The sequence below is a fragment of the Atractosteus spatula genome, chromosome 20 (genome assembly GCF_055471065.1).
Source record: "Atractosteus spatula isolate fAtrSpa1 chromosome 20, fAtrSpa1.hap1, whole genome shotgun sequence".
Lineage (NCBI taxonomy): Eukaryota > Metazoa > Chordata > Actinopteri > Semionotiformes > Lepisosteidae > Atractosteus > Atractosteus spatula.
In genome coordinates, this window is record NC_142725.1 from 9315481 (window position 1) to 9341877 (window position 26397).

General features: G+C 45.5%; 1 protein-coding gene across 4 annotated transcripts; it reads right to left on the bottom strand.

The window, feature by feature from the left end:
- Window positions 1–1204: 1204 nt before the first annotated feature.
- On the bottom strand, window positions 1205–26397 carry rcc2 (regulator of chromosome condensation 2). 4 transcript variants are annotated; one of them, XM_088937963.1, is made up of 13 exons: window positions 26198–26397; window positions 20807–21015; window positions 18028–18121; window positions 14273–14416; window positions 12798–12929; window positions 11841–11929; window positions 8009–8123; window positions 6570–6736; window positions 5354–5534; window positions 4635–4740; window positions 3790–3862; window positions 3383–3460; window positions 1205–2618 (listed from the first exon to the last, which is right to left on the bottom strand). In XM_088937963.1, exons 2-13 carry the CDS (start codon window positions 21008–21010, stop codon window positions 2514–2516), a joined length of 1488 nt encoding a protein of 495 aa, XP_088794089.1. In that variant the 5' UTR covers window positions 21011–21015; window positions 26198–26397; the 3' UTR covers window positions 1205–2513. The 4 variants fall into 4 exon arrangements, with proteins under 4 accessions (XP_088794089.1, XP_088794092.1, XP_088794093.1 ...); XM_088937966.1 differs by lacking the exon at window positions 26198–26397 and adding an exon at window positions 25771–25894; XM_088937967.1 differs by lacking the exon at window positions 26198–26397 and adding an exon at window positions 25821–25890.

The window sequence follows — 26397 nt, forward strand, 5'->3', positions numbered from 1 at the left end:
TCCAAAATTTGCAAACATGACAGCTACAAAATGCCAAGGGTGTCCAAGAAGCCCAGCCAAGGTAGGTACAGGCACTTTCTTAGCAGACGTGTAGACTGCTTTGGCCCAAATGCCAGGAGCTGGTGCCTAGGCTGTTAGTCACAATGCCAACTCCCCATTCTGACAAGTGTTTCGCAACATTGTAGAGCTAGCAATAGTTAGACATGACCCTGTAGGCTTCCTGTGAAACAGCAACTCCCTAGGGTTCGCAGAGATGGCAGTCAGCTGTATGCTTTTCTGCTCATCAGCACTCTTGCTCTTGTAGGGTGTTGTGGTGCTCCAGTGGGTAAGAGTAATGGCTCAGACAGACCAACACCCCTACTGCCACTCAAATGCATGGCTGTCTAGAAAGGGGCGGCCTTCGGTAGCTCGTTGGCCTTTTAGAAGCTAATTGATCCCAGGATCTCATCTAGCAGTTAATAGAAAACGCAAGAGTATCGGCTTCAACAACATGGCTGGGTAGCTTGTTCCACACCCCCACCACACCTTGTGTAAGGAAGTGCCTTCTGTTCTTGGTTTTAAATGCACTTTGCCCCGCAATGCGTGTTTCATGGGTGATCCTGAAGAACTCCTCTGGGTTGGCTTTGTCTGAGCTTATATTTTTTTAAAATACTTGGAGCACATCCCCTTCATAGTCTTCTTGGTTCAAGACTAAAAAGGTTCAGTTCCTTCAGCCTGCCAGGTTCGGACATGCCCTATAGCTCCAGTATGCATCTGGTTGCTCTTCTCTGAATGAATTCCAGAGCAGCAATCTCTTTTCTATAACGTGGAGAACAAAATTGTACATAGTATTCTAAACGAAACACCTAACAAGTGCTGCATCATTTACACAACATCCCCATGTAATTCTATACTTCCCCACACGCTCCAGAAGAGAAAAATGCTCATTCTCCATATGTAGTATAGGAGTGATAGCTGTAAAGCAAGCATCTTTAACAACTGGCTATCCCAGATTTTATGTCCATAATTTCCCAATATTGGAAATAAGCAAATTCCAAATTTCTCAAAAAACATTGCGCTTCCAAATCATACAAATCACGCTTTATAATCTCACACACACACACCGGGACAGTGGATTCACTCTCTCGCTTCATTTCCATCGTTTGAAGCCCAAGCAGATCTGTGGAGGGGGAGAGTTAGTGTGTCAGGAAAAGGGCAACTCGGGTGACAGCATGAACCTTTTTATTAACATTTCCAAGAAATAATAATAATAAAAAACGAATAAATCATTAAAACCCGAAACAAGAAACAGGCTAACTGACCCCCAAGGAACATACACCGGAGAAACAAGACTGACTGCCACTCAAGGGCACAGGTGTCCAGTCCAGCTCATAGGCACAGAGCAGCTTTTCAAAAGTCGTGTGCCCGGCTGAAAATAATCTTGGTAGCAAAAAAAAACAAGACAACTGCAAACAAACTTAACACCGTAATGTCAAACTATATATAATATATCTGATCCAAGTTGTACTTCAGGGAGGCTTTATAAAATGTATCTTCCTGTCAAACAGCACCAACTATGTTGGAATCAAGGGAACATTTTTTGCAAATTAACTGTAAGTCTAACAGGCTTGTGTTATCAGACAGGTAGCACTCCTGGGGTACTAGCCTGCATCTGTGTGGTGTGGTCTTGTCGAGTGGTTAAAAGAAGTGATTTCTGAAAACTATCCCTCCCTTCGAACCTTCAAAACCACACCAAAAGATCAGAACTGGAACAGGAAAAGAAAAAGGAATGTATTAAGTCTCTACTGAGGCAGCCCAAACTGACCACAATGCAGCTGGAAAACGTTGTGGTAACCCAACCTGGAGGGACTGGAGGACAGCAGAGAACATTCTGGAGTGAGTTCATCTGAGGACCGACTCAGTGACATTTCTTACTCAAATGACAGTCTGGGAGCCCCACTCTTTTATTGAGAGAACAGCTTCGAAAAACATCTTTCTCAGCAGGTTAAGTATAGAGTAGGCTGCTCCAACTGCTTTGACACCTGCTCTTTAGTAAGAATATATCTATCAATATGTACAGCCAAAAAGGTAAAAACATCCTGTATAAAACACTTAGATCTTCTTGACTGAACTCTTGAGAGCTGAGGGAAGACCATCGCTGCAGAGAAAGTTAAAAATGGCGCCTGCTGGAATGTTAAGTGCTTCACAAGGAGGAGGGTGCTGATGTCTGTACTGACCTGGAGCCGACTGGCATCGTAAGACACTGAGGTGATCAGGTTGAGAGGTGCGAGTGTGACCGCAAGGGGAAACATTTGAAGAGGTAGTGGTTTTGATTTCATTTTTACTACCTTGTTTAAAAAAGGCATTCAAACCCAAACCCAACCATGTTGAACAGGAAAAAAAAAGAAGGAGTGTGCTCATTTCTAATTGTTTCACCGTCCCCCACCAAGGCTGCAAGGGGGTGAGAACTAGAGAGCTGAGTGGATCCTGGAATCAGTTGCCCATCGGAGGTGAAAGGTCGGGACGGCGGCCAATCAGAGCATGCGAGGGTTGTACTCTGGCAGCTTCTTCAGCCTCTCCTTTTCCTGCTCCGTCTCCTCGCGGGCAATCACTAGGGAATGGGAATAGCCCATCGCCACCTGCAGCGACAATGATGCCTCAGAACAGACGCCCACCCAAACTCCCAGACTTTTCTTCGCACAACGCTAAAAACCACGCCGACAGCGTCCCCACTTCGGAAACGTGGGTACGCGCACACTCACGCCTGCGGTTTTCAGCGGCGCCAAGCACCGGGGGGAAAATAACCACAGGTTCGCGGAACAGGAAAAAACAGTAAAAAGAAATGTCTCTTGGTGACCATTAATGCATTTCTTGAATGCAGTTCTGAACTTAAATAGATTTCATCAAGAGATCAATGAAAAGCTGAATACTTCCAAAAGGTGCTCTTCCCCACATTTAAATCCAATAATTAAATATTAATTTAATACAATATTAAATTAATATTTATATTTAGTATAATGGAATTTATACTGAAGAGCATTAAATAATTTAATTCAAAAATTAAAATGACCATTTCACACAAGTATGTAATGTGCATGTTGTAGTCATGGAACCGATGTAGCAGTGTGAATTTAAGTGCTGTGCCTGGAAGGAACAGTGTATGAAGTGTACGTAGTCCATCCAAATTCCCGATAAGAAACAAAAGGCAGGCTGTGCCAAAGTTTCTATTGGAAAACAGAAGGAAGCCAAAAAAAAGGAAAATGTTTGCTTCAAGGATGTAGTTCAAATCGACTGCTTTACACATGAGTTGGGAAAAAACATGACGACTCGAATTTCTGAACTGTATGAGAGACTAGGCAAAACCACACAGGACAGAAAGACGAGCTCCAGAGTGCCTGCTCACCTGCTCGGAATAAACTCCATCCATAGTCTTCACCTCCTGGGCGGTGGTGGATGACTTGGGCTTGTTATCCCCGTAACCCTGAAAACAGCAGAGATGCTGCGATTATTATTGTTTCTTTTAGTTGATTAATGTTATTTTAAATGACCTTTAAGCCAATGCATTAGTACTTTATCATATAAGGGAGGATTACTTGTGTCTTGTAACCATGAAGACTATACTGATAGTATAGGAGTGAACGTCGTTAGATGCAAATTTGGCTATTTGCGATGGTTCTCTGCACTGAATGCTCATGGATGTTGATACTCTACTGTACTCAACAAGGCAATTAATTTGTTCTAACCTTTACCCAAAATTGCTGCCAAGTCCAACATGCAGAAACAGTTTAGCAGGTAGTGAAAAGCTCTTACCAGTTCTCCATAGGTGGGTGAAGGGCCCCAGCTGATAGTACTCTCATCGGCTGCAATGATGATACTGCTTTTCCTGAAACACACGGGCAATGCACACTGATTGCCAAGAGCTGCCCCAATGAGCATGTTGGTTCCTCATCCCAGACATGCACCTCTAATATATCGGCAACAGTAGGTACAAATTCCATTCAGAAGTGAGACAGAGAAATGTTTCTTTACACTAAGTGTGGTGGGTGTGTGGAACAAGGCCCATGTGTGGGATGAGGTACTGTAAATAAAATCTTAATGGGGTTCTTAGATCCTCAGGATATAAATAACCTTATGAAACAACCTCTTACTTGTAAATTCGATTTGCTGCTGTTCCAGTTTCCAGTGCTGAATCTGTACTCTAAAGGTGAGACACTGCACTACTGATGGACTCAATACACTTGCTCTTTGACCTGCTCTAAATGCAGGAAAGCAAAGAAAAACTCAGGTGGGCTACAGCATCACCAATCACCTTCGTGATCTCTAGGGATTCTGCACCAAGTTACTCCCAACACAACCTGTTACTGTGTTACAGTGTTACGGCTGAATTGGTAAGAAATGAGCAATGGGAGTCCCAGTATCTACGGTATCTTCGATTGCCTCAACGTCATCTCCAGGCTGGAACTGGATGGAAAAGAGCACACTGAATTCTGTCAAGAGTAACCTTGCAGCTGGGTGTCAAATCCATGGCTCAGATTTCAGAACTTGAGCAGCAGGATATCACTGTTTCTGTCTTACAGGGACCCGTGAGATCACAGACAGTGGGCAAACACCAACCTTCTCCCACTGACAACACAGTAACCCCCCAGGGCACTCACCCACAGGCCAGACTGCGGATCTTCCAGCCACAGAGGTCCTGCACGGCTTTGGGGTACATGGTAGACTCCCGGGAGGTATTTGTAACTCCCCAGAAAAACAGCCCTCCTGCAAACAGCACAGAGGCGTTACACTGCAACTCAGCAAAACTGGATCACTCTTTGCGATGCACAAAACCAACGGTAAATCAAACCTGAAACATTGATCATTAGTTACAAAATATGTTCTCCAGCTGCCAGCCGCTAAATTAACACAGATCGGCGCTAGACCTCCACGCAAGTATGCGGCACAGCAAAGCTGCAGGGGATATTACTGCACAAGAAGCCAAGAAACCCCCCAGCCACCATCAAACCGGTTCAAAAAGTGACATCTAGCCCGCTGAGTGCCATCATCTGGACAATCCCGGGCAAAACCAGCCACTTCTCTCGACCTGAGCAGGGGTCACTGGCTGCACTTGAGATGCAACAGTCCACCCCACCCACATCCCGAGAGGAGTGCAGCAAATGCTCAGGAAATGTTCGCAGGGGTCGCCAACAAACTCGAAGCTTACACTGTTGTGTTTACTGCTCCATCTAATGCCCAAGGTGGTCCAATGAATTCAGAAAAACACCTCTAGAGCTCACAGAGCTTGTGGACACCGTGCCAAAGACCTACAGTCTGCAGTACAGAGTTCCCAGGGCGCCTCAGCTGTGTGAAGGTTTTGGGGTGGCGGGCTACTCGCCTGTTTCGCTGACGGCGAAGGAGCACTGGTAGCCGCAGTAGACCTGGGAGGCGCCGCGGCCTGGGAAGTCGAACAGCTTGACCAGGCGGGGCACCATCTCGTCCTTCTGCTCCGTGTGGCCCAGGCGGCCATACCCCCCGAACCCCCAGGAGAACACCCGCTTCTGGGAGTCCAGCACCAGCTGAGGAGAGGCAGGGGAGAGGTCAGGGCAGTGGCCGTTGGCGGGAGGGGGCGGGGGACTCGTTGTCCACGCAAGAAAAACATTTCTCAGGATCACTGGAAAGACCCTGATTCTCGGGGTCACTGGTGTACCTCCAACCCCCAACAGTAACACACCTGAGTCTCGGGGTCACTGGTGTATCTACATCCCCCCATCGGAAAGACACCCGATTCTCGGGGTCACTGGTGTACCTCCAACCCCCATCGGAAAGACACCCGATTCTCGGGGTCACTGGTGTACCTCCAACCCCCAACAGTAACACACCTGATTCTCGGGGTCACTGGTGTACCTCCATTCACTACAAAGTGGGAAACACTCTGGGAAAATCGCACTTCAACTGCAATTAAAAATGTTGACATTCAGCTAGCATTTTCTGCCAAGCTGGGATGAGAAAACCAAACAGCAGCCCCAATACACAGCCGGTCAAGTGGACAAATGACAAACTGCTTCACCAACTGAATTAAGGGGTCTTGAGTAGATTTTTCTTACTCTGGAAATGGAACTAAAAAAAGGGTGATTCTTTATCATTTGATTTTAAAAAGATGTATTCACTGAACAAACAAAACACCCATTCCAACTTAGGACAGAAATGAGAACTAGCTCTAAAATGTACTTCGATACAGCTGGTTACTTTTGCACAGCCTGCTTTTTGTCAAGGAAATTTAGGAAGGAGGCTGTGTTATATATATATAACGCCCTCTGGTGGTGAGGCTGTGTTAAAGCCTAGCAGCAGCAGGCAGGCTGCTATTTGGGATGCGTGCTGCAAAAAGGATGCAGTGTACCCTGTGCCTGTGAGTCCTGGTTCTGAAGTATTGTGATTAGATGCAGGAGTGGACTGGGTCAGGACAGAGCTTTGCTACAGGGCTGTGGAGGGCACTGGGATCAGCCGCGGCCGTGAAGAGGGGTGTCAGGGGATCTTCCTGCTCTGCCCCTGTACTGGCGCGGCTGGGCAGGGCAGGGCTGAGCGAGGCTCCACGAGCCGCTCTCTTGACTCACCGAGTGGTTGGCCCCGCAGGCCACGTCCCTCACCACGACGTTGGGCACCGGCAGAACCTGGCCGTCCTTGGTCTTCTCGATGAAGATGGCCACCCTGCGCGGGATGAGCTCGCAGTCGAACTCGATGCGCTGGGCGCGGGCGATGAACTTCCCGTCCGAGTTGTGCCCTGCGCGCGACACACAGACAGCGCGGCGTCGCGCGTTTCCATACCCCAGAGCGCAAAGAGCCGAGCCAACGACCGGGCTCGAACCCAGCACAGCACAGCAATGTTCATTCAGTGCAGACTCCCTGTGGATTCCGGACTGCCAGTAAAAAAGTAACCGAAACCAGTTTCCAGTTTTGACTTTGTCAAAGCAGCTGGTCATGAGGAGCAGTGCTTAAGGAAAACGCCATTTATACTGCAGTATAATATTAAACTATAACCATATTGGACTGATGTCCAATTGTTAAATACCTTTTTAATTGGCTAGTGTGTTGCACAGGATAATTGCTATAGAAGAACGCGGCCAGGTTGACAGTCTGAATTCCTAAGTCGTTTCACTGCGTCGCAGCAGAATCTACTACTTAATTCAGCATGGTACCACAGCCATTAGGGGAAAAACTGTTTTGCCATCTGTGATTTTCTTGATTATGTGAAACATCTGGCCATGCTGTCAATAAACTGAGCTACATGGGCCAAATAACCTTCTCTGCCTTGTAACTTGAAAGGAACACTCTTTAAACTCAGCAACTATTGTCATAGTTGTTGTATTGCATTCTGGAGCTGCAGCGTCAAACGTAACTGTTCTCCTGTTGTGTTGTGAGAAAGGATAAATCTACTTCCACAATAAATTTCAAGCTCATGTATATTTTGGTTACTCCTATTTGGTTTAATATAAGGACTATGTTTTAAAGAAATGGACTTGGACCTGTCCTATTTTGGACACGGGTGGTTCACTTTCCGATATTTCCAAGTTTCCTTTAAAACATTCAGAAATGATGTTCTGCGCCCTTATCTTAAACTAGCATTTATTTGAACTCTTCCAGAGAGAATACAGAAATACAGCAGCACATAATATGAAAATCAGGACAGGGCCAAACAGAATTTCACAGGGAGCAAAAACGTCCATTTCATTCATTTAGTGTCAGATTTCTACCACCGGCTTTGTGAACGGTTAACAAGGTTCACTGAAACACTTCTCCTGGAAAAGCTGCTGAGGTCCAGTATTATACCCCCTCTGGATTCCAGCACGGATCACAATCAAAGCTAACTTTAAAATAAATTAAAGTTATGATGAATATAGTCTCACGAGTATTTTTTTCCCCCAAATAATTTTCCCTCTTCCTTTTTGTTTGGGAAAGGAGCAGCTTGTGATGACAGCCCAGCTCGTCAGGTCTTGGCATGCTCTACACTCTGAGTGCCCGTGCCCCCCGGCCCCTCCCTGGCCCCGGTCATTACCTAGCTGCCCGTACTCGGGACAGCCGAAGGAGTACAGGTTGCCCTTGCAGTCCACCACCATGCTGAACTCAGCCCCACACGCCACCTTCACCAGGGGCTGCCCGTTGTACTGGATCTGTGGGGAGAACGGAGCCGTGAGCACAGGCCTCACCTCTCTTTGCACGTCCCGGGGGAACACAAGGTCTCTACTCAGATGTGCTTCGTGGAAAGACATGATTCCCCTTGCAGGGAAACAGGAAAACAGAACCCAAAAGGTATAAATCATTTCTTTAATCACCCATCAGGATTTTGCACAAACCAACATGTGCTCCTTCACCCTCTTCCCTGACAAGACCTCCGACCGGCACGTCTCCCGTTCCCTGTCCTTTGCCTGGCAGGCAGTTGGCTGCCGAGCGTGCTGAGTCCCGTCCGGAAATGCTTACATGAGCTCCTGGAGAAACCTCAGCAATCGATTGACTGGCCCCACTTGTCGCGCATGGAATCAGTCCTGTGTAGCTGTCAAGACGTTTGCACCTCCTCCCATTGTTTCAACGCAAAGCTATTCAAAACCGAACAAAGAGCTAAGATGTCCAGACTCCTGTTCTAAGGACCGTAGGGCAGCCCAAGTGAGCAGAGCTTTCCAACTGCTTACATTAGAGCGTGCCGATGCTAGCTGTTAGTATCTCTTCTGATCCCTTCAAGTGTCATACGTGAAGAAGACCAAGTGATGACTTCACACAGACGTTTTAGAGTCTGTTCTTAGAGACTTTTTAGATAATAACTTACCAAATGAGGTATTCCTTTATCTCATACTCAAGACAAACTACTCAATCCATAATTGAGCTCACAAGAAATGAGTAATGGTTTATGCGCATGTTCAATCAGGGGGTTATGTGCGAAGAGAGGGGGTACCGTGTAATTACATGGGATTAGAAGAGGAGTACATTTAAGACATTCTGGTGTAGTTGTGGGGATTCTTGTAGGAGTGGTGTGAAATGAATATGTATGGGTAAATGTCTGTTGTGTAACAGAATATTTACATGTACTTTTTGTATTTTTTCTAGGCTTCTCTGTGTGTTAAACAGAGCTTCTTTTATGCAAAACAAACTACACAGAAATCAGAAAACGTGATACTGTATCTTGGATATGATATCCAAATTTAAGCAGTTAAGAGAAAAACAACCTAAAGCTTTCAGTTATAAAACCACTATTTTAATTTTGTTTCCTGTCTCGCCAAATCACGCAAGAAGGTCCCACATCAAATAAAAGCACAGAATTATAGAACATTCAACTGCATGCTGAAAAACAAAATCCCTTCACTGCACACAAGTCAGCTATTTCAGACACATTCTCCATATTGAGCTACGAATGACAGAATGACAATCAAGCTCTTTCCATGGGCAAGAAATCTATTCTTTTGCCTGCAGTATATTCTGCTGAGACAGCCTCTTTTCTAGTGCCATGGGGAAATTTTGCTCAGATTGAGATATTTTATTCTGCTTGTAGCTTACGTTATTATTCCATTATAAAATGAACAGTCTGTCCCTCAAAACTCCCTAAGGTTTAGCTCAGAAGTGTGTTTCACAAAGAATTTCCTTGCGAGAAACAAAAGGGAATCTGTAACATAAGACCTACATTTTTAAAAAGGCTAGGACTCTCATGATAATTTTTCAGAGTGAATGTTGTTACATTTTGGCATCTTAAGTGTAATTTAAGTGCAGGTCTTATTGTGTAACATACTGATGTGTCATTGTGGGCTAGCATTTTTGCATTAAGGGATGAGAAGCATTTATTATAGAAAACATTATGGCCGCCGTTTTACATATATGGTTATATGCTAAACATTTCTCTCTATAATTGCCATGTAGATGCCAACATGGAACAAGTAAAACAAATGCGAGACACGGCAATGTTTAGTTGAATAAAAAAGAGCCATCAGCCAAGCTGGTAAGTGTAAGTAAACCATTTTACTGAAATGAAACTGTGGCATCAAATATTCTGAGGAACAGAAAAAGAAAATAGCCCTAAAAAAGGAAGGGATTATGCCAAGATTAGCCGAAATCTAACTGATTATTGCTGCCTGAAAGACACGACAGTTGACAAAACATAAAAAAATTACCGTAGCTGTCAGCACGCTCTACATTTCATGAAGTTTATGAAGAAAAAAAAGTGTCAACAGTATGTTTAACCATCGACGCCAAGACTGGGATCATGGTAAATATATTAAAGATAAAATATTTTGCAAATGAGCGCAAAGCCCAGTTCACCTAGGACAGTAAAAAACAAACCACGCTTCCAGTTAGTCTCATATTTATGTCTGGAATTGGATGCAATGATCAAGGTTTCTTATACATGATCCAAACTGTTCTCTTTTTAAAAACAGATGCCATTAGCTGACCTTAAATTGCTCTGCCATTAAACTCGACAGGAAAACGTATTCTTCTGATTCTGTGCTATTCTCAGGCTTGGCCTTTGTAATAAAATTTCAATTTGCAGTAATTGTGCCTTGGCTACACCTTACAGACTGATAAGGTAATACTGCCACTGTCAAGGACCTACAGCAATGATTTAATGTAAAGTGGTTTAATTTGATATTCAACAATGAATAAACCAGGGTTTTCCAATTCATACAATTACAAATGTATTCAGCATATGCTTCCATAACAGAAAACATTTAATACAAATTTTAAATTAAAGTATCTGGATGATTTTAATTAGAAAACTAAAAATAACGCCAACACTCCGCTGTGAACAAGTAGTTTATCACCAACAAATTGTTCTGGGGAAACGTTCTTTGCAAACGAAAAAAAACACCCAGACCCAGAAAATAAATTTAAGCAACAGAACGATCTTCATATTAAAAAGGTTCACAGACTAGCACCCAATGGAAATAGTGTAAATGTTATAGCTCATACAATACTGCCCATGGGACCTTAAGTGCATTTTGTCTACTAGAATATTAAAACAATTCTTATATTTTATGCATCTCTTTGCACCGTTTTGTAACTTTCATCTTGACAGCTTTTATTTTAACCGATGACTGCAGTTATTGATAAAGAAAATGTAGTGGTGGCATGATGTATTACACTACTGACTAATTGAATCTGAGAAATGCTGATCATTTCTATGAAGTCATATCAAGAAGGAGCTGCTTCTGTTAGCTTCTCGCAATTTATTCTGACCAATCTTTCAACTCCCACTGCACACGGAGAGTGGTGCGCAAACGTTATAAACCAGATATTCACAGGGCAGAGTGGTGCTGTGTTAACCCCGCAGACAAACTTTTTCCCCAAGGGGCACTGGCTCCCTGGTGAGAAACGTGGCTACCGAATCCCTCGGTTGGGATAGAGCCGCTCATGGGGTCTTCAGACTGGGCCCCCAGTGTTCCCATGTTTGACGTCACAGGAGGAGATGTACCCTGTTCAAACTAGTGGGACGAGAGAGACTATCACTCTTTGGGACTTGTGTGTTTTTTTTTTTAGAAAGGCCAGGACACTACTATGGTGTTGCATGCCCTAGTGTTGATGAAAGGCCTCAGGAATGCAGTCCTGCAGTCCGGAGCCTTACCAGGCTTTTAGTTTCTTCTACCCGGGACTCTACCAAAATCTAAATTCCAGTAAAAAAAAGAAAGAAATGACTGACTTGCCTTGATGGCAGGGCAACAGCCAAGTGGCTGTAAACTGAGTTCAGAAAGGGTCTAGCCCACAAAGACCGGCATTCAAAACATGCAATGGGGGAAAGGAGCTGCTCTGGCATTCTGACAGAGGACTGCATCCCTGCCAGTGGCCCGCGGGGGTGAAGAAACGAGGCCCTGAGGCTGTCTGAGAGGGGCCAGTCCGCCATGGGGGCTTACCTGCGCAGGGGTGGGCACCGCGTCTGTCTGGTTGCCGTGTCCCAGCTGGCCCAGCTTGTTCTCCCCGAACGAAAACGCGGAACCATTCTCTGAAGAGAGAATGGGGGGGACAACGTTCGCAGTCAGTCCGGCTGAGGTTAATTACACGAGGCGCACGCCGACCGCTGACCCGCCACACCTTAATCACACGGAGAGCCTCCCTCTCAAATCTCCAGGCCCTGAGAAACTGGCCACGAAAACAATAAGCAACCCCCCAAAAGGATTTTTCAAAGAAATGAAGAACCCCACCAGCCAGCCTACAAAAAGGAGGGTGATGGACTTGAGAGAATGTTGAACGTTGACCAGAGCCCCAGAGGCGCAATTCAGCGCTGGGGCCGTTCTACTCATTACAGGAGACCACTATATCCAGGCTTTCAAATTGCTATTAAGTAACAGAGAGGACAAACTGAGTAGCTTGCTAACAGTTTATGGCCATCAAAACAGTTTAGCACAACTGTTTTTTCTTTTTGCCAAATCCAATTTGTTTCAAGAGGCGCATTGTAGTTCTAGGACATTTCATGACGGGAGCATGTTACAGGAGGGGGATGTGGTCGCATCACCTTTTCACGAGGCAAACTGCGGCTCGTTTTAACGAATTTGGCCTGGCTTATCTCCCACTGCGGGGGGTGCCACACCAATCAGATCGCCGAGCTCTGTTTGACACCTTTACTGGCTGAGCCACTTGGGAGCCCCAGGGGGTTGCCGAATTTTTTACCTCGCACACAGAACGTCTACTCCAACATTCGGGGAAGCACCCGCTGGTGGACTTTGGGCCGATCAGCTGTGGCGTCTGTCATAAGACCGCATCGCGGCCTAGAATCTCAGGCCAGCCATCACCAGTAAAGTGTTAAATACACACAAAGACCCCAGGGCGATATCTATCCACGTCCGGGAGCGAGAGGCGCGCCGGTGGCAAACCTGTCAGGGCCATGGTGTGGTTGCGCCCACAGGCCGCGGCCACGATGACCTCGCTGCCCAGGGCTTCCACCAGCTTGGGGGCCTCGACCCGCTTGGTGTCGCCGTGTCCCAGCTGGCCCTTCTCGTTGCGGCCTGCGGGGGGGGAGAGAGGGGGGGGGAGAGCCGTCAGCCCGGGAGCAGCCGGGAAACGGGCCTGGCGAACGGAGCAAACGGCGTGCGGCCACACAGCTGTCGCGCCACCTGCGATCGATGCGCTGCGTGCTCGCAAAAAAAAACCCAGACACGTACAGGATAAATCGTTACAGAAAACTCCGCTCTAAAATCACTGCTGAGCCTTGAACACCACTGGAACGGGTTTAAGTCCAGCAAATCCTGAGGAAGGAACACTCAAAGATTGAAGACCCATCTCACATCCTTCATCGGTCTTTTCAACTATCACTATGATCTCTATTGGATAAAATGTACATGCTCTTTAAAACATTCGTAAATATCCAGTGATCTAATTATTTTGCTTGAAAGTATAGGGCAGAGTCCTTATACGACACACTTTTACTTTCATAATCATTTTGTCGTTTTTATTTTTGATATATTTTCCACTGCTTACTGCTAAATTGCCCCCTTGTGGATGAATAAAGTAGTTTGAATTGAATATGCTGCATACTCTCTATGTACAGGGTGGCATGTAAGTCAAAAGGAACACAAACAATGCATAAATGGGTCTAATAACATTAAATCAATGTTTAGCACTAGCCATCTTTCACTTGACAAAGCTGGTTAACAGGATCCCAAAGGCAAAGCAGTGCAGACAATGCTTTGATGTCTGTTTAACACTGCTCGCGCTATTTAAGCACCAACTTCCAAACCAAAAACAGCGGCAGAGAAATTCACCTTTTAATTTAGACAGACAGGCTCTCAGACATCGTCAGTCTGTCGGCTCGCTGTGCAGTGCATTGTATATTGCTGCTGATGCCTTGTTTCAGCTTGTGCCCATTATCAGTTTACTTCTGACTATTTATACCGAGCTGGTCATTTGTAAGAAAACGATTTTGGCCATCTATTCAAAACGGCTCTGGCGTGAAAGAGGTGGAAAGGGGGGCAAGCGTTAATTTTTAGACACAGCCCATTCTGAAATTCGTGTTCCTTCACTGCCATCATTCATTAAATTTCGACAACCTTTCTCCCCCTCCTTAAGAAACAGGCGAATGAAATCTCACACAACCAGGCACCAGAACAATCTCTCCAAAACACAGCCCTAATACAACACAATCCTGTATTTCTTAAAGTCAGGGATATAACGGGATGAATTACTTGAAACAAAATACTTTCGAAATATTGTCACCTTGTGCCTGTTGTGTTGTCATCACATACATATTTGATCAGCTCGGATAAGTCTAAGCTCTCTTTAATCTGAGGCCTTTTCTAGCCAACTTTATACCCAGCAGTGTGCGTCAGAGATCCGGACTCTTGCTACGTACCCCAGCTCCAGAGCTTGCCCTCGGCGGTGATGAGCAGGCTGTGCGCGGCGCAGGGCCCCGACACCACGGCGCTGACCTGCACTCCACTCAGACAGCCATAGCGGTGCGGCCCCCACAGGTTCTGCCCCAGGTTCCTGTAGGCCGCTGTCGAAAACACACACACACAGACACAACATCAGGCTCCGGCCGCTCCCTCCCACAGCCCCCCCCGCGACACCCTCTTCCCTCAAGAGTGGGGGTCATTTTGTTCCCCGACGACCCCCCTCTGGCTCACTCAGTCACAACACAGAGGAGACCCCCCCCCCCCACAAGAAGCAGCGTGAGAAATGGAGCGCGTCAGGAATCGCTCATGAGTCACTGCCATCAGCGTTGCGGGATCAAAAGGAAGCCCAGACTGTGAAGGCCTGGTTCTGAGACAACAGAAGACAGTCTTTACAAGCTCCTCAGGAAAGCAGGCAACAGATCTTTCTTTGGGAAAAGACACACCTTAACTTATTTATGAAGATGCAGAAAGCAGGGCCATCAGTTTTATGTACAGGCTGATGACTGCTAAAAGTGAGACAGAGCTGATTCGAGCGTTCTGGAAATCAGAGCAAAGCTGATGCCTGAACTTATGTGTTTCAGACCTTGATTTGTGTATTTTGCACAAAGGAATAACGTAACGGGGGGATTTACGGCTACAAGCCACTTTTAAAACTAACAGCTCTGCACAATACATTCAAGTAAAATTTCAGAATTGCTCTTTGCACTTTGCAGAGACTTGCTCACACTAGGTTAGGAGCTGGGACTATGTGCACAGGTTCGAGTTTTCACAATGGATCCGTTTATCAATTTAGCAGAATGCTTTTAGCCTTAAGACCCCCCCCCGATGCAAACACAATGGATTCTGGAAAAGAAAAGAGCCATCATTGACGTCTCAGATGGCGTTTCGTGCAGCTAACATTGAACAGCCCCAACGGAGAGAAACGAGCCAAACGAAATGATATTGCACTGTCTGCTGGCCGCTCTCAAAAACCCACTGCCACAACACAACGTAGAAGTGAAATTCACCAAAGTTTTTTTTATGTAAATAAGGAAACTGTGTGAGCCAGATCTCATGCATAACTTTTGTCTAAACGCTAACAGATTCTAAACCACACTCCGTGTCAAGCCTCCACTTTCTAGGAGCACCACCCTGTGTGAAGGCACTAATCTGTCTGGCAGACAACAGACAGGGCCTGCCACAGCTGTCAGGCCTAGTCAGACAAAAGAACGAGACTGGGATCCAAGGCAACACATGCCAGAGACACAACTAGCTAGAGACATGAGATCTGCTCATCCTAGTTTGCTTTCTTTTACCTAAAACCGAACCCCAGCCCTGGCAACTTCTATTTCATAAAACAAACATTCAATATCCCCAACACGGCCAGAAAGGGCAAAAGAAGAATGATCAGAATTCGCACTGAAAGATAAGCGTTGGATGTATTTGCAGAATCTAGACTCACACTTAACACTGTACATGTCAAGCAGCTTTGATCTGAGCAGACAACTTGACATGCAAGAAGAATACACCAAGCAGAGCTTAATTCGCTGCAATCTTTTCAGAAACGCCTTGATATTAGTCACTGTCATGTGGACATAAAGCACATGATTAGAACATGTGCTAGAACCTCATCATCTTGTGCCAAATATTCTCAAGCAATGCAAAATAATTAGGCTAGCCACTGACCGGTGCACAACTGTGATTATGTAAGGTAGGGAAACAAGGCAAAATAGTACTTGTTTCAGTTTATTGGAACAATGAGCCATGGCAGAGATTCAGATATCAGGCAGCCAGTCTCCTTCCATGCTTCAGAAAACCTGTCTTATCACGCAAAAAGCCTTGAAATGAGAGACAAGCCCAGTGCTGCTGTCCTTCACAACTATTAACGCTGACAGACAGAAGATGCTGTCAGAGCCTTGAAAAGCAGCATTTAGTTTTCCACATTCTTCAATTATCCTTGTGCACATTCTTATAATTGTTCGGGTGTAGTACAGACAACACACAAAAACGAGCCCAACAGTTTCAGTGACTGCCAGTTCTATATCAGTGAGGATATGAATCACCCAACAAATCAAACTTTAACGCTGTCAAGAACAAAACAGCACTATTAAGTCATTTGGTTCCCAAAGCCAGTACTGCTGTGTAAATAAAAGCAGTCAATTATTACACCTACTAATGTTAATTCCGTGAACCCGAACTTATAATTCAAGGGCAACATGAATCTTTCAATTTCTCGACCACCTAAAAACTAGACAGTGCTAATTAAGTCTTAATACTTTTCTTTTCAGCGTATTTAAACGTGCTTCGGGGTTTGCTGGAATGCAAACGCATTGGGTGCTGGAATTTTACACTTAAGTGACAGATTAATTACCCGCACCAAGGAGTTCATTTACTCACATGCTGATGAGATTGCCTCAGACGCTATTTGTTTTTTTTTTTTAAGGTACAGAATATCAAAACACGTTGGAACAAAGCGAGGAAGATTTTCACTACGTGGGCCGCAGAGCATGCTGGGTCTGGAGCTGAACGAAAAGGAACAAATCTAGACTCCCTTCTGGTCTCGGGCCAGAAGAAACTCAGGAATAACTCTAAGGGATCACTTCCTAGGGGAAGTTTAGGAAAGAAGATTTGTTTCATCGGGTAGTTCAAGCAGGCAGCTGCGTCATCATGCATAGGCAGCAAAGGAACAAGCAAAGGTTTATTCCACACTGAAAGAAGAAAAACGGCTGTGGAGCCTTCTTCAGGTGTCAAACACCGTGTTTCTTTTCTTTTCAGCATGGAATAAACCTTTACTTGTCCCGATGTGCCTCATTAAGCATGTATTTGTGATGCAGGCCATAAGGTGCCTGTATAATACACAGATGGCACGATAACACAACATGCACTTTTAAAGTGGAACCGATGACAAACCACTGCTACAGGCTGCATCTGTGCAGAACATAGCAGGCATGACAAGAGCGCACTCCCATATCTAGGAAAGTAGTTCCTAGACATGTAAACCACCGTGCAGCCAGTTTACCCACCATCTGGGACACCATTAGTACGTCGGGACACCCCACAGAGTTATTGTGCCTCCCGCCTTTCAGTACTGACGGCTGTGGCGCATTGGGGGAGAAAAAAAAAAACCCGAGCACAGAACGCTCTCTCCACAATTGATCCTGAATTGATCTGCCTGACCACAGCCTCCTCCTCCAACAACACCAAGTGAAGTGTGGGGGGGGGGGGGGAGAGCTGTAGAGGGGGAGATTACAGGACGCCCACGGAAAGAATCGCTTCACAATTGTACTCCAACACCGCAGCCCGGCCTTGGACCCATTGTGAGGCACCAGAGGCACCTTAAACCGCCTTGGACCTCACTTTGAAGATGGGGAATCCGTTTACAAGGACACTGGAGAAAAGGATGCAATGGATCTCCCCACCCCCCCCACACACCAATCCTCTGTAAGGACAAGGTAATGACTTATTGAGGGAAAAGACCAAGGGACATCTCAGTAGAAGCCATTTCTTTGCATCTCCTGTCTTTATTATAAGATGTCATTTAAAAAAAACATTAACTTAAATGAGAATTACAGTGTGTCTGCAGAAATAAGCTGAGGCCCCTTGCTGTTGACACTTACCTTTTCACCTTTCACCAGGTAACCCTGTCGGTCACAACTGCTTTCTTTCTACAACTGAAGGAGCTAAAGGAAGAGGGATTGTGAAGGGGAGCTTCGCCGTGGGCGACGGCACCTACCCTGCTGCTTCGGCACTTCTTTCCGGCCAATCAGGTCCCAGTTGGTGGCTCCGAAAATCAGCAGCTGGCCCTTGACCTTGGGGCTGTCGAGCTTCTACGGAAAGAGGAGAGCAAAAGTACTGGCAGGGGACAGGACCGCGGGCGAATGCCGATCTGGAATCGCTGCGCGCTCACCACTATTGCACTATAATGACTGCACTGCTGGAAACACTGTTCCTAAATTTGTAAAAAAGTAAAAGACAGTACAATCACCGCAACTGACACCTTTTGAACGATATGCTGTTTTCAACGTAACGAATCTGGTGTTACAGCTGCAGCTGCCCGGTAATATCAGGTGGTCAGAATCCAGTCGGCCGTACCCTGAAGGCTCATCAGGTAAACGTCTACATGACAGCATGAGACAGGTCTGCTATTACCTAACACCTCCTCATTTGCTTGGGAATAGCAAAGGAAGAAAAAGTTGCGTGTTCGTGGGCTCCAGTTAAGTCCCATGTGCAAAGGTCACTCCTCTCAACTGAACTGTGCTCAAGCGGAGCTGCAGGGCACATTTATGATTTATCTTGTGGGTACATCAATGAGGTTTTGAAATTGTGCTGACACGGCCTGAGTGTCCCATCCTAGTTTGCTGGAGTCCTGCAACTCAAATGCTGCTTAACGCAGAATCAGACTGTTTTCTGAAGGATCACAAAGCAATGAATCAACAAACTCTTCCTGACAGAAGCTTAACTGGACTTGAAAGAAAGGCTGTAAAAACTAAGCAGAAGCCTCAAGCTGAAGAGAACTTGTCTACCAGTTATTTTGTTATTCTCTGTCCCACCCCTCACTCCCCAATTGAGCCTACGACACACACCTTCCTGTGCTCAGCCACAAGAAGGGCTGATGCTTTTGTTTTTGTGGGCTCAGTTCGTTTCTTATTCCTGTGTGGGCGTGCACTACAACTTTCCACTAGTACCAACGGATCTCACCACGACAGCACGTGACATCAGTACCAGCCATTCCCTCTGACAAGACAACAGGAACTGAAACTCCAGAGAGAACCGGAGACAGAAACCAGCATCGTCAGTGTGGGCTCAGCAACAGAGACTGGCACGAGCTATAGCTGCTGCAGATAAGACAGGCTTTTAAACCCATCTAGAAACCTGAGAGTCCTTGTAGTGGGTCAGTTTCATAACTCATCTATTTAATGCAGTTGCCCTAAGCCAAATCAGACTCGATTAGGATGACTGTCCCTGTGGCACTGGAATATAAAGGTAGAGGCATTGTAAACTGGCGATGTGGCATTTTTTAGCCAAAACAAATTTTAAAACACAAAGTAGGCATAATACTTTGGCTGGGCAAAATAACACTGCCTGCATAGTGCACAATTTTACTACTTCATCATCAAAATTTGACAACTGAAATGAACAGAAATCATTTGCTGAAATGGGCCGTCAGCCAAGAAAACGGACTCTTAGGACAGAGGCAGCCCGTTCCTATAGCCTTTTTCCAGAATTTAAAATAAATCCCAGTGAGGCACAAGCAATGAAGGCCAACCTGGGCCACTACAGGAAAACGTAGACCTTTTCACAACTTGGCTCCTGATTGGATAAAAATAACCATGTGTGCAGATAACTCCCTGCAACTACACCCTGCTCATTTCCTTTGACCGCTTACCACAGACCTCCTCTACTTGGTAGTAAGGGCAGACCAGCTCAGTCCCGATTCCCTTTGAGAACATTGTGCTGAAGCGACTGATTTCTGCTGGGTCGGATGGATCTGAATCTTTATTCAGGAGACCAGTTCATGAATTCCCTTGTATTTGAGAGGTGAAAGCCACAGCAACACCTCCATGTAAAGCACAGTCCTCCCACACCCTGAATCTAGAAACCCTCAGCAATGTGAACATTATACAAGTTCAGAGGAACAGGAGGTGAACTGGTTATGAGCCCTTATCATTACAACCTGATCCTTCAGGTTCTGCAGGTCACTACAGAGTAGGATTTTCATGGTTGGGCCACTGCCAGGCTGCACATGTGCTCACGTATTTTGCTGTGGGTATGGCTGAGGTGGTGAGTTCTGGAGAAGCCCCTTCGTGTTAGAAAACAAGCCAAGGCAACAACACCCACAGTGCAAAGCAGGGCTCCTCACTTGTTGACTATACACACTGCAGTAAAGGCAGCCAAGGATCAACAGAGGGGAGATTAGTGATGGCTTAGGACACAGTGGATGCCCAAATCCTGACTCCAGCATCAGCATCCTGCAAGGATTTCAACTCCTTCCCAAGCTGGAGCTTATCCTGGTTTCTGTCGCATTAGGGAAGAAGAGTATTAAGACTTCCTATAGATGGGAGACTATCTTAGGTTAACTCACCATTTGTGCAGCTGGGCAGACCAGAGAAATTAGGGTGAAGTACCTTGCTCAAGATATAAAAGCATGTCTACACATGGGATTTGAGCCCTAACCACAACGCTACTACGCTGGCAGTGGTGCTGGTTTTATAAGTAGCCTTCAATCTACAACAGCTGCAGGTCCAAGAAAGCTGGTATAATTACATTAGTTCAATTAAGCAATCAGAGACACAGAAGGAGGAAGACTGCATTGGTCCCTGAGGATTCTCCGGCCCTCTGGCTTGTCAAGAGACCGGAAAGAAAAACCCGACAGTCTATTTCTACACATGGAGGAAACGGAACTGCAACTGTCCACCTGCGGAGGCTGACGATAAAGAGGGTCCGGCGGGGAGTGTCACGACCACGGGGCCCGGGGGTTCCCGAGCCGAGCCGAGCGCCACGGGGGGTCTTACTATTTTCTCCTTGACGTCCTCGGCCACGGTCACGGGCTGCAGGCCCGACTTGGCGGCCGGCCTTCCGGGCTTCTTGGCGTTCTCCTGCTCGAAGTCGTCAAACTCGTCGTCGCTGCTGAAGTCCCGCTCCTTCCTCCGGCCCCCTGCCCTCTTCCTCTTCACCCCCCCGTTCCCCGAGACGTCGGTCACCTTCTTGCGTGGCATGGCGTCTGAGAGAAAAGAAAACGACACCAAAGGCACTGGGTCAGATGGGACTAGAGGCGCTTAAAAGAGGGTTTCCGCTAACTTTACGCCACAGGGCAGTCCATGAATGCATGAATAATCACGGTTATTCCTTAATTATTGTTCAAGGAGATTAATTAAGATATTTTTGGGGCTGAGGCAAGAGGGAGTAGAGTAGGTCATTATAGCTTGTGTAGCTACCTAACATTTACAAATAAGCCTTTGTAACATATTCTTATTGACACAACGAATGAATATCCATCCATTATCTTTAACCAATTCAGGGTCACAGGGGAGCCGGAGCCTATCCCAGCAAGCAACAGGCAGAGAGCAGGATACACCTTGGAGGGGACGCCACTCACGCCAGGGCCAATTTTCCCAGTTCTGAATTAACCTACCAGAATCTCCTCGGACTGTGGAACGAAACCCATGCAAACACAGGGAGAACACACAAATGCCACACAGATGGGCACCCCAGGTCTTGAACTGAACCCAGTGGGGTTACAACACTTCTTTCCCGACAGGACGGGCATTTTCCAGCATGACAACACCGATCCACAGAGCAAGTGGGGTCGCTCAGTGATGAGCCATGGAGGACATAAATAGAACACTGATGTTACCCATAGGTCACAGCCTTCTCAGCCACCTGATCGGAACCCAGTTGAGTATTTAGGGATATTCTGGAATGACAGCATTTCCCACCTCCAGGAAGAACGGTGCTGCATCCCTGCAGCAGATTTCCAGACTCTGGTAGACTCTATGTCATGGCAGATACAGGCAGTACTGACCCAAAGCCCTGTTAACTGCCATTTTTTGCCCACTACTTGGATCTTCATGTGGGTTCTATCGCATGAACATGTACTCTGACAACACATCAGCTCCAGGAACAAAGCAATGGCACCCACAGGTTTGGAGTGAGATTGTGGAGCTGTAACTAGTTTGCATGGTTACATATAACTGGAAATGCTACCTAGTAACTCCTAGTCTAGATCATGGGTATCCAACTACAATCCATGTGAAACTCAATCCTATAGTTTTTTTTTTCCCACCTGATTCCAAAGCGTAGCAACATGTGCAAGTCATTCCTTCAATTAAAGAAGTAACGCCCCACTCAAGGAACTCCTTTAATCAATGACATCTTCCAGTCCAATGGATAGCAAAATGAATTTGAACAATTCACTTCCATTTGATGACAATCAAATGATTCCAGGTCTTAATCTTGGTTCCATGGCATGGGGAAAGCGAGGAGCTGGACAAAAGTCTGGAAGAGTTGCTCCAGCTCAGCAATATCGCACCGAATAGCACACATTCGTCCTAGGTCATTTTGATGTGCACACTGCATCACAATTTGGGCACCATACCGTCCTAAATAACTTCACGCCATTGTGACCTTCCACCAGCTTATTGAAGAAAACTACCTCTGGCGTTATCGTTCACCGCAAAACACAGCAGGAGCTCAGAGTTCAGAGCATCTGCATCTTGGAAAAGTTTGAGTGTCATAGTTCTTATTTCACTTCTTGCGAAACTGGTGTAAAATGCTCACTATTACTGTTGGCAAAGCTTTAGAAATGTATCATACGGGAGACAAACAGGTAGAATGTCACTATGGTGCAATCACAGATGCAGCTTCAAGACTTGAGTGTTGCTAAACAGGCCACTGTAACCAAAAGATGAGGAGGAAAAACATTTTTTTATAAAAACTATTGCTAACTACCTTTCTCAAGAAAAACTACTGAAGCAAAATGTGCTTGACCTCCCTGGATAAAGGCATCTACTAAGTAAATAGGAAAGAAAATCCCAGAGACACTTCCCTGCTTTATTTTGGCAGTGTGGCGTGACCGTATGTGTTTGGGTCTGAGGGAGGGGTATGGCCGAAAGGCCAGTTTGTAACTGCTGTGCTCAAATCCCCAAGGTTTTATGAGACTGAAAGTCACCATGAGAGGAGAAAGATATGGGTTCTCAGTCAGAAGACAGGCAAGGGCTTTAGCTGAACAGCACAGACACCTCATCTGAGCCAAAGACATGGGGTACAAAGAAGGAACAGGTCTCCAGTAAGTGAGTTATGGTGAAGGGGTTGTGCGAGTGCTTCTATTGCAGCCACTGAGATTGGGGAAAAAGATACCCCTCCATGCCAAAAGTGGGGTAGGGTCCTTTTGTGTGTAGGCGCAGAAGACACCTCGAGGTCTGTATCAAGCAGTGTCATCTGCTCTGGTCCTACAGGTGCACATGTTTTCAGCACCTTCACACCCAGGGAACTAATACAAAAACAGCACACCAGAGCAAAGAGCTCAAGCCTGGCTAGCAGCTTCCCAAACTCCCCATTCATTGATTCGGGCAGTTCAGGGGAGTCCTGGTGCCAAATCAACACAAGACTGTTTCCTTCCTTATCGGGCACATTAACAAACAGAAATGCAACAGTTCTATCTATGCATCTTGGATCACTGCTGTTAACAGCAAACCATCCTCCCTTATTAACTCTACACAAGTCTTTCTTCTCCGTTACTGTGCTACTACGACACTCGCTAACTGAAGGGCTGTGTTTCTGGGAACGTTCCTTCATCTTAACAATGAACAGCAAGAAACAGTCCATGCCTATTTCTGAAACTCTGACAAAGTCTCTGGATTTGCATATTATCACACCCTTAAATACATAAATTAGCCAATTCTCAAACACCCTTAACAAATGAGTACCTTGCTCTGACCACAGCTGTGACTTTCCCTGTGATCCCTGCCCATAAAAGCTGATTTTTCATCCTAAAACTGCCTCTTTGTGCTCTCAGCTTTCCACCTATACAAGTCCTTGCTTCTGTATTGCACTGTTCATCCACAAAAACTCTTAAAGCTCCTACATATAGGAAGAAATGCACTATAAAAAAAGTCCTTCTGGATTTCTGTTTGTCTTGGATCATTTAGGTTGCAAACCTGCAGGATTCACATTTGTCAACTTTAAGATGCTCGGTTTTAAAATGATTCATTTCATAGTCTTCCCCCACTTCATGCAATGTTTTTAATTCTTTAATTCATTGGGCTAATCAAAAGTGATGATATCACTGACACAGACGAGAGTTTTTTTTTTAAATGGATGACCTTGAGGGGATAGGCTCTGGCTCCCCTGCAATCCTGTATTGGACATAGCATTTTCTAACCACTAAAACTGCAGGACTCCTACTGGGATTTGAACCCACTGCCTTCCAGTTACAGGTCCAGAGCCCCCTTCTTCGCCTATGACGGCATTCTCTATATGCACTTCAAGCATGTGCTGCAATAAAACGGATGCACAGCTCTTCTGAGACTTGTCTGCATCAAAATAAACTGCGCTTTCACCTAAAACGGAACGAATCGGTTAGGTTTCCACTGTTCACATCCCAAAATATGTCAGAGCTTTGGCACTAAACTACAAGGCAGGGTACAGGAAATGATGTCTTCAGGACTGAAGCAGGGCAAGTACGAAATATACTTGCATTCAGAACAGTTTTGCAAAGGCGCGACTTCCCGGGATGATCACGACTGCAAAATAATAACGACTGGAAAGAATCTGGTTTTCACACAAACTTTGTGGAGCAAAGCATATCCAGAGATTTACCACCCTGTTCCCTAGATTGATAAATTCTATAGCGGCGGAGTGCAAAATTCAGCCCCTGTAATTGCGTTTTAATAGCACACCTTTCTTGGTAATTACTGCATTTACGCTAATTACCACCTGCAACGAATTCGTCCGTCAGCTGCAGCAGTACAGCTGAAACGCACAGTGGCTAACAAATGCCATCCTCACAGTTCACAAGGGGCCTTTTGAAGTCCGAGAACATAGTTTATGCTCATTAAACACGCATATATACGTTCCACCGGAGATATTCTGCATACTTGTTGAGGATTTTTTTTTTCGGGTGAGCTATTTTTTTTCGGATGTAGCGAAAGCGCATTTTCAGTGTCTCGGTGTTTAAAAACCCGTCTCGATGTGAATGTTTTAGAGATCCAAGCAGTTCAGCATCCCGAACTCACCAAGATTCATCCTTATAAACGCAAAATATTATTAACCTGGTATCTGACAGACTAATTCTGCGTGGGTGAGAGGAAAGAAAAAAACGCTTCACGGAGGCATACCACGCAACTGAAATGCATCGATAAATGCGTCTATACCGTATAAAATATTCCCAGTTCCGGGCTAAATCTAGTTCAAGACGAGGGTTTTGTCTTTGTATTATCACTCCCGGTTTACAGAAACAAAACGTCTGACTGGCTCGATCGCCCGTAACAAAAGCTTCTTGTACAAAACCAGGAGGGACGAGAAAAAGCTTACATTTTCAACAGCTTCTGCTCGCACCGTTGCTAATCCGATAACCGCTCCGTTCGCTTCAACGAGCCTTTCTGCTTTGTGTAAATAAAAAACGAGATCACGGCAAGTTCATGAAAGTTGCAAATGGAAGAGCAAAACGTATCTAGACTGTAGAAACGGGCAGAAAACAGAATCGGCAACATCAAATATATATATATACCGAAGCCGCGTCTCAGCTGAGTCTTTGTTGTTTCAATCGCAGCCTGGCTGCTCGGTGGATGAAAAAAAAAGACATTTCTTAAGACACTTTGTAATTAAGCACAATTAGGCGGAACTACCTATCGCTCGATCTCGGGTTTTTTTTAAATAGCGGCATGAAAAAGTCAGTATTTATAACCGATCCTTTTTTTAAAAAAAAATAATAAAAAAGCAGATCAAAATCAATGTACAATCATTCAAGCTTACAAACCTCAATACACAAAAATAACGCCAAACAAACTTTTTTTTTCCCCACCCCACCTCCGTAAAGTTTTAAGTTGGTGGAAAAAAAAACTCAGTAAGCTCCTTCGGTCTCGTTTTATGGTTTCTTCTGGGATTTCTTCCTGGTTTTCACGGCTCTCTTCTGCTATCCGTCCGTCTTCCTCCTTTTTTGATTGATTTTGAACAAAAGAAGCTGCAGTCTGCTCGCTGAAACCACGTGGGTGCCCAGCGATCTACATTCATTAAATAAGTCAATTTTCTGCGCCGGGTTCTGGGAGCGAATATATACAACCAAACCTCCGATACCAAACTTTTCCCGAAAGAATAAAACCCCTCATCCACAGCCGGGATAAAAAAAAAAAGAACCGCGACGCTATCGGATCTGTATCTTTTTTTTTTGCCCGTACATTTATTACCTGTGATTTGGAGGCGATCGCTGCAAATGTAGATATCCGATTATGTCTTTAAAAAAAAAAAGGAAGGTCTGTAGGTTTAGGCCCTCCTCCCTGCGCCGTCTCTTGTCAGTCTTTTTGTTAAAAATGTAAATATGAGCCCAAGATGCAACATACAAAACAGAAACACATGGGGAGCCGGGAGAAAAAAAAAAAGGAAGGAC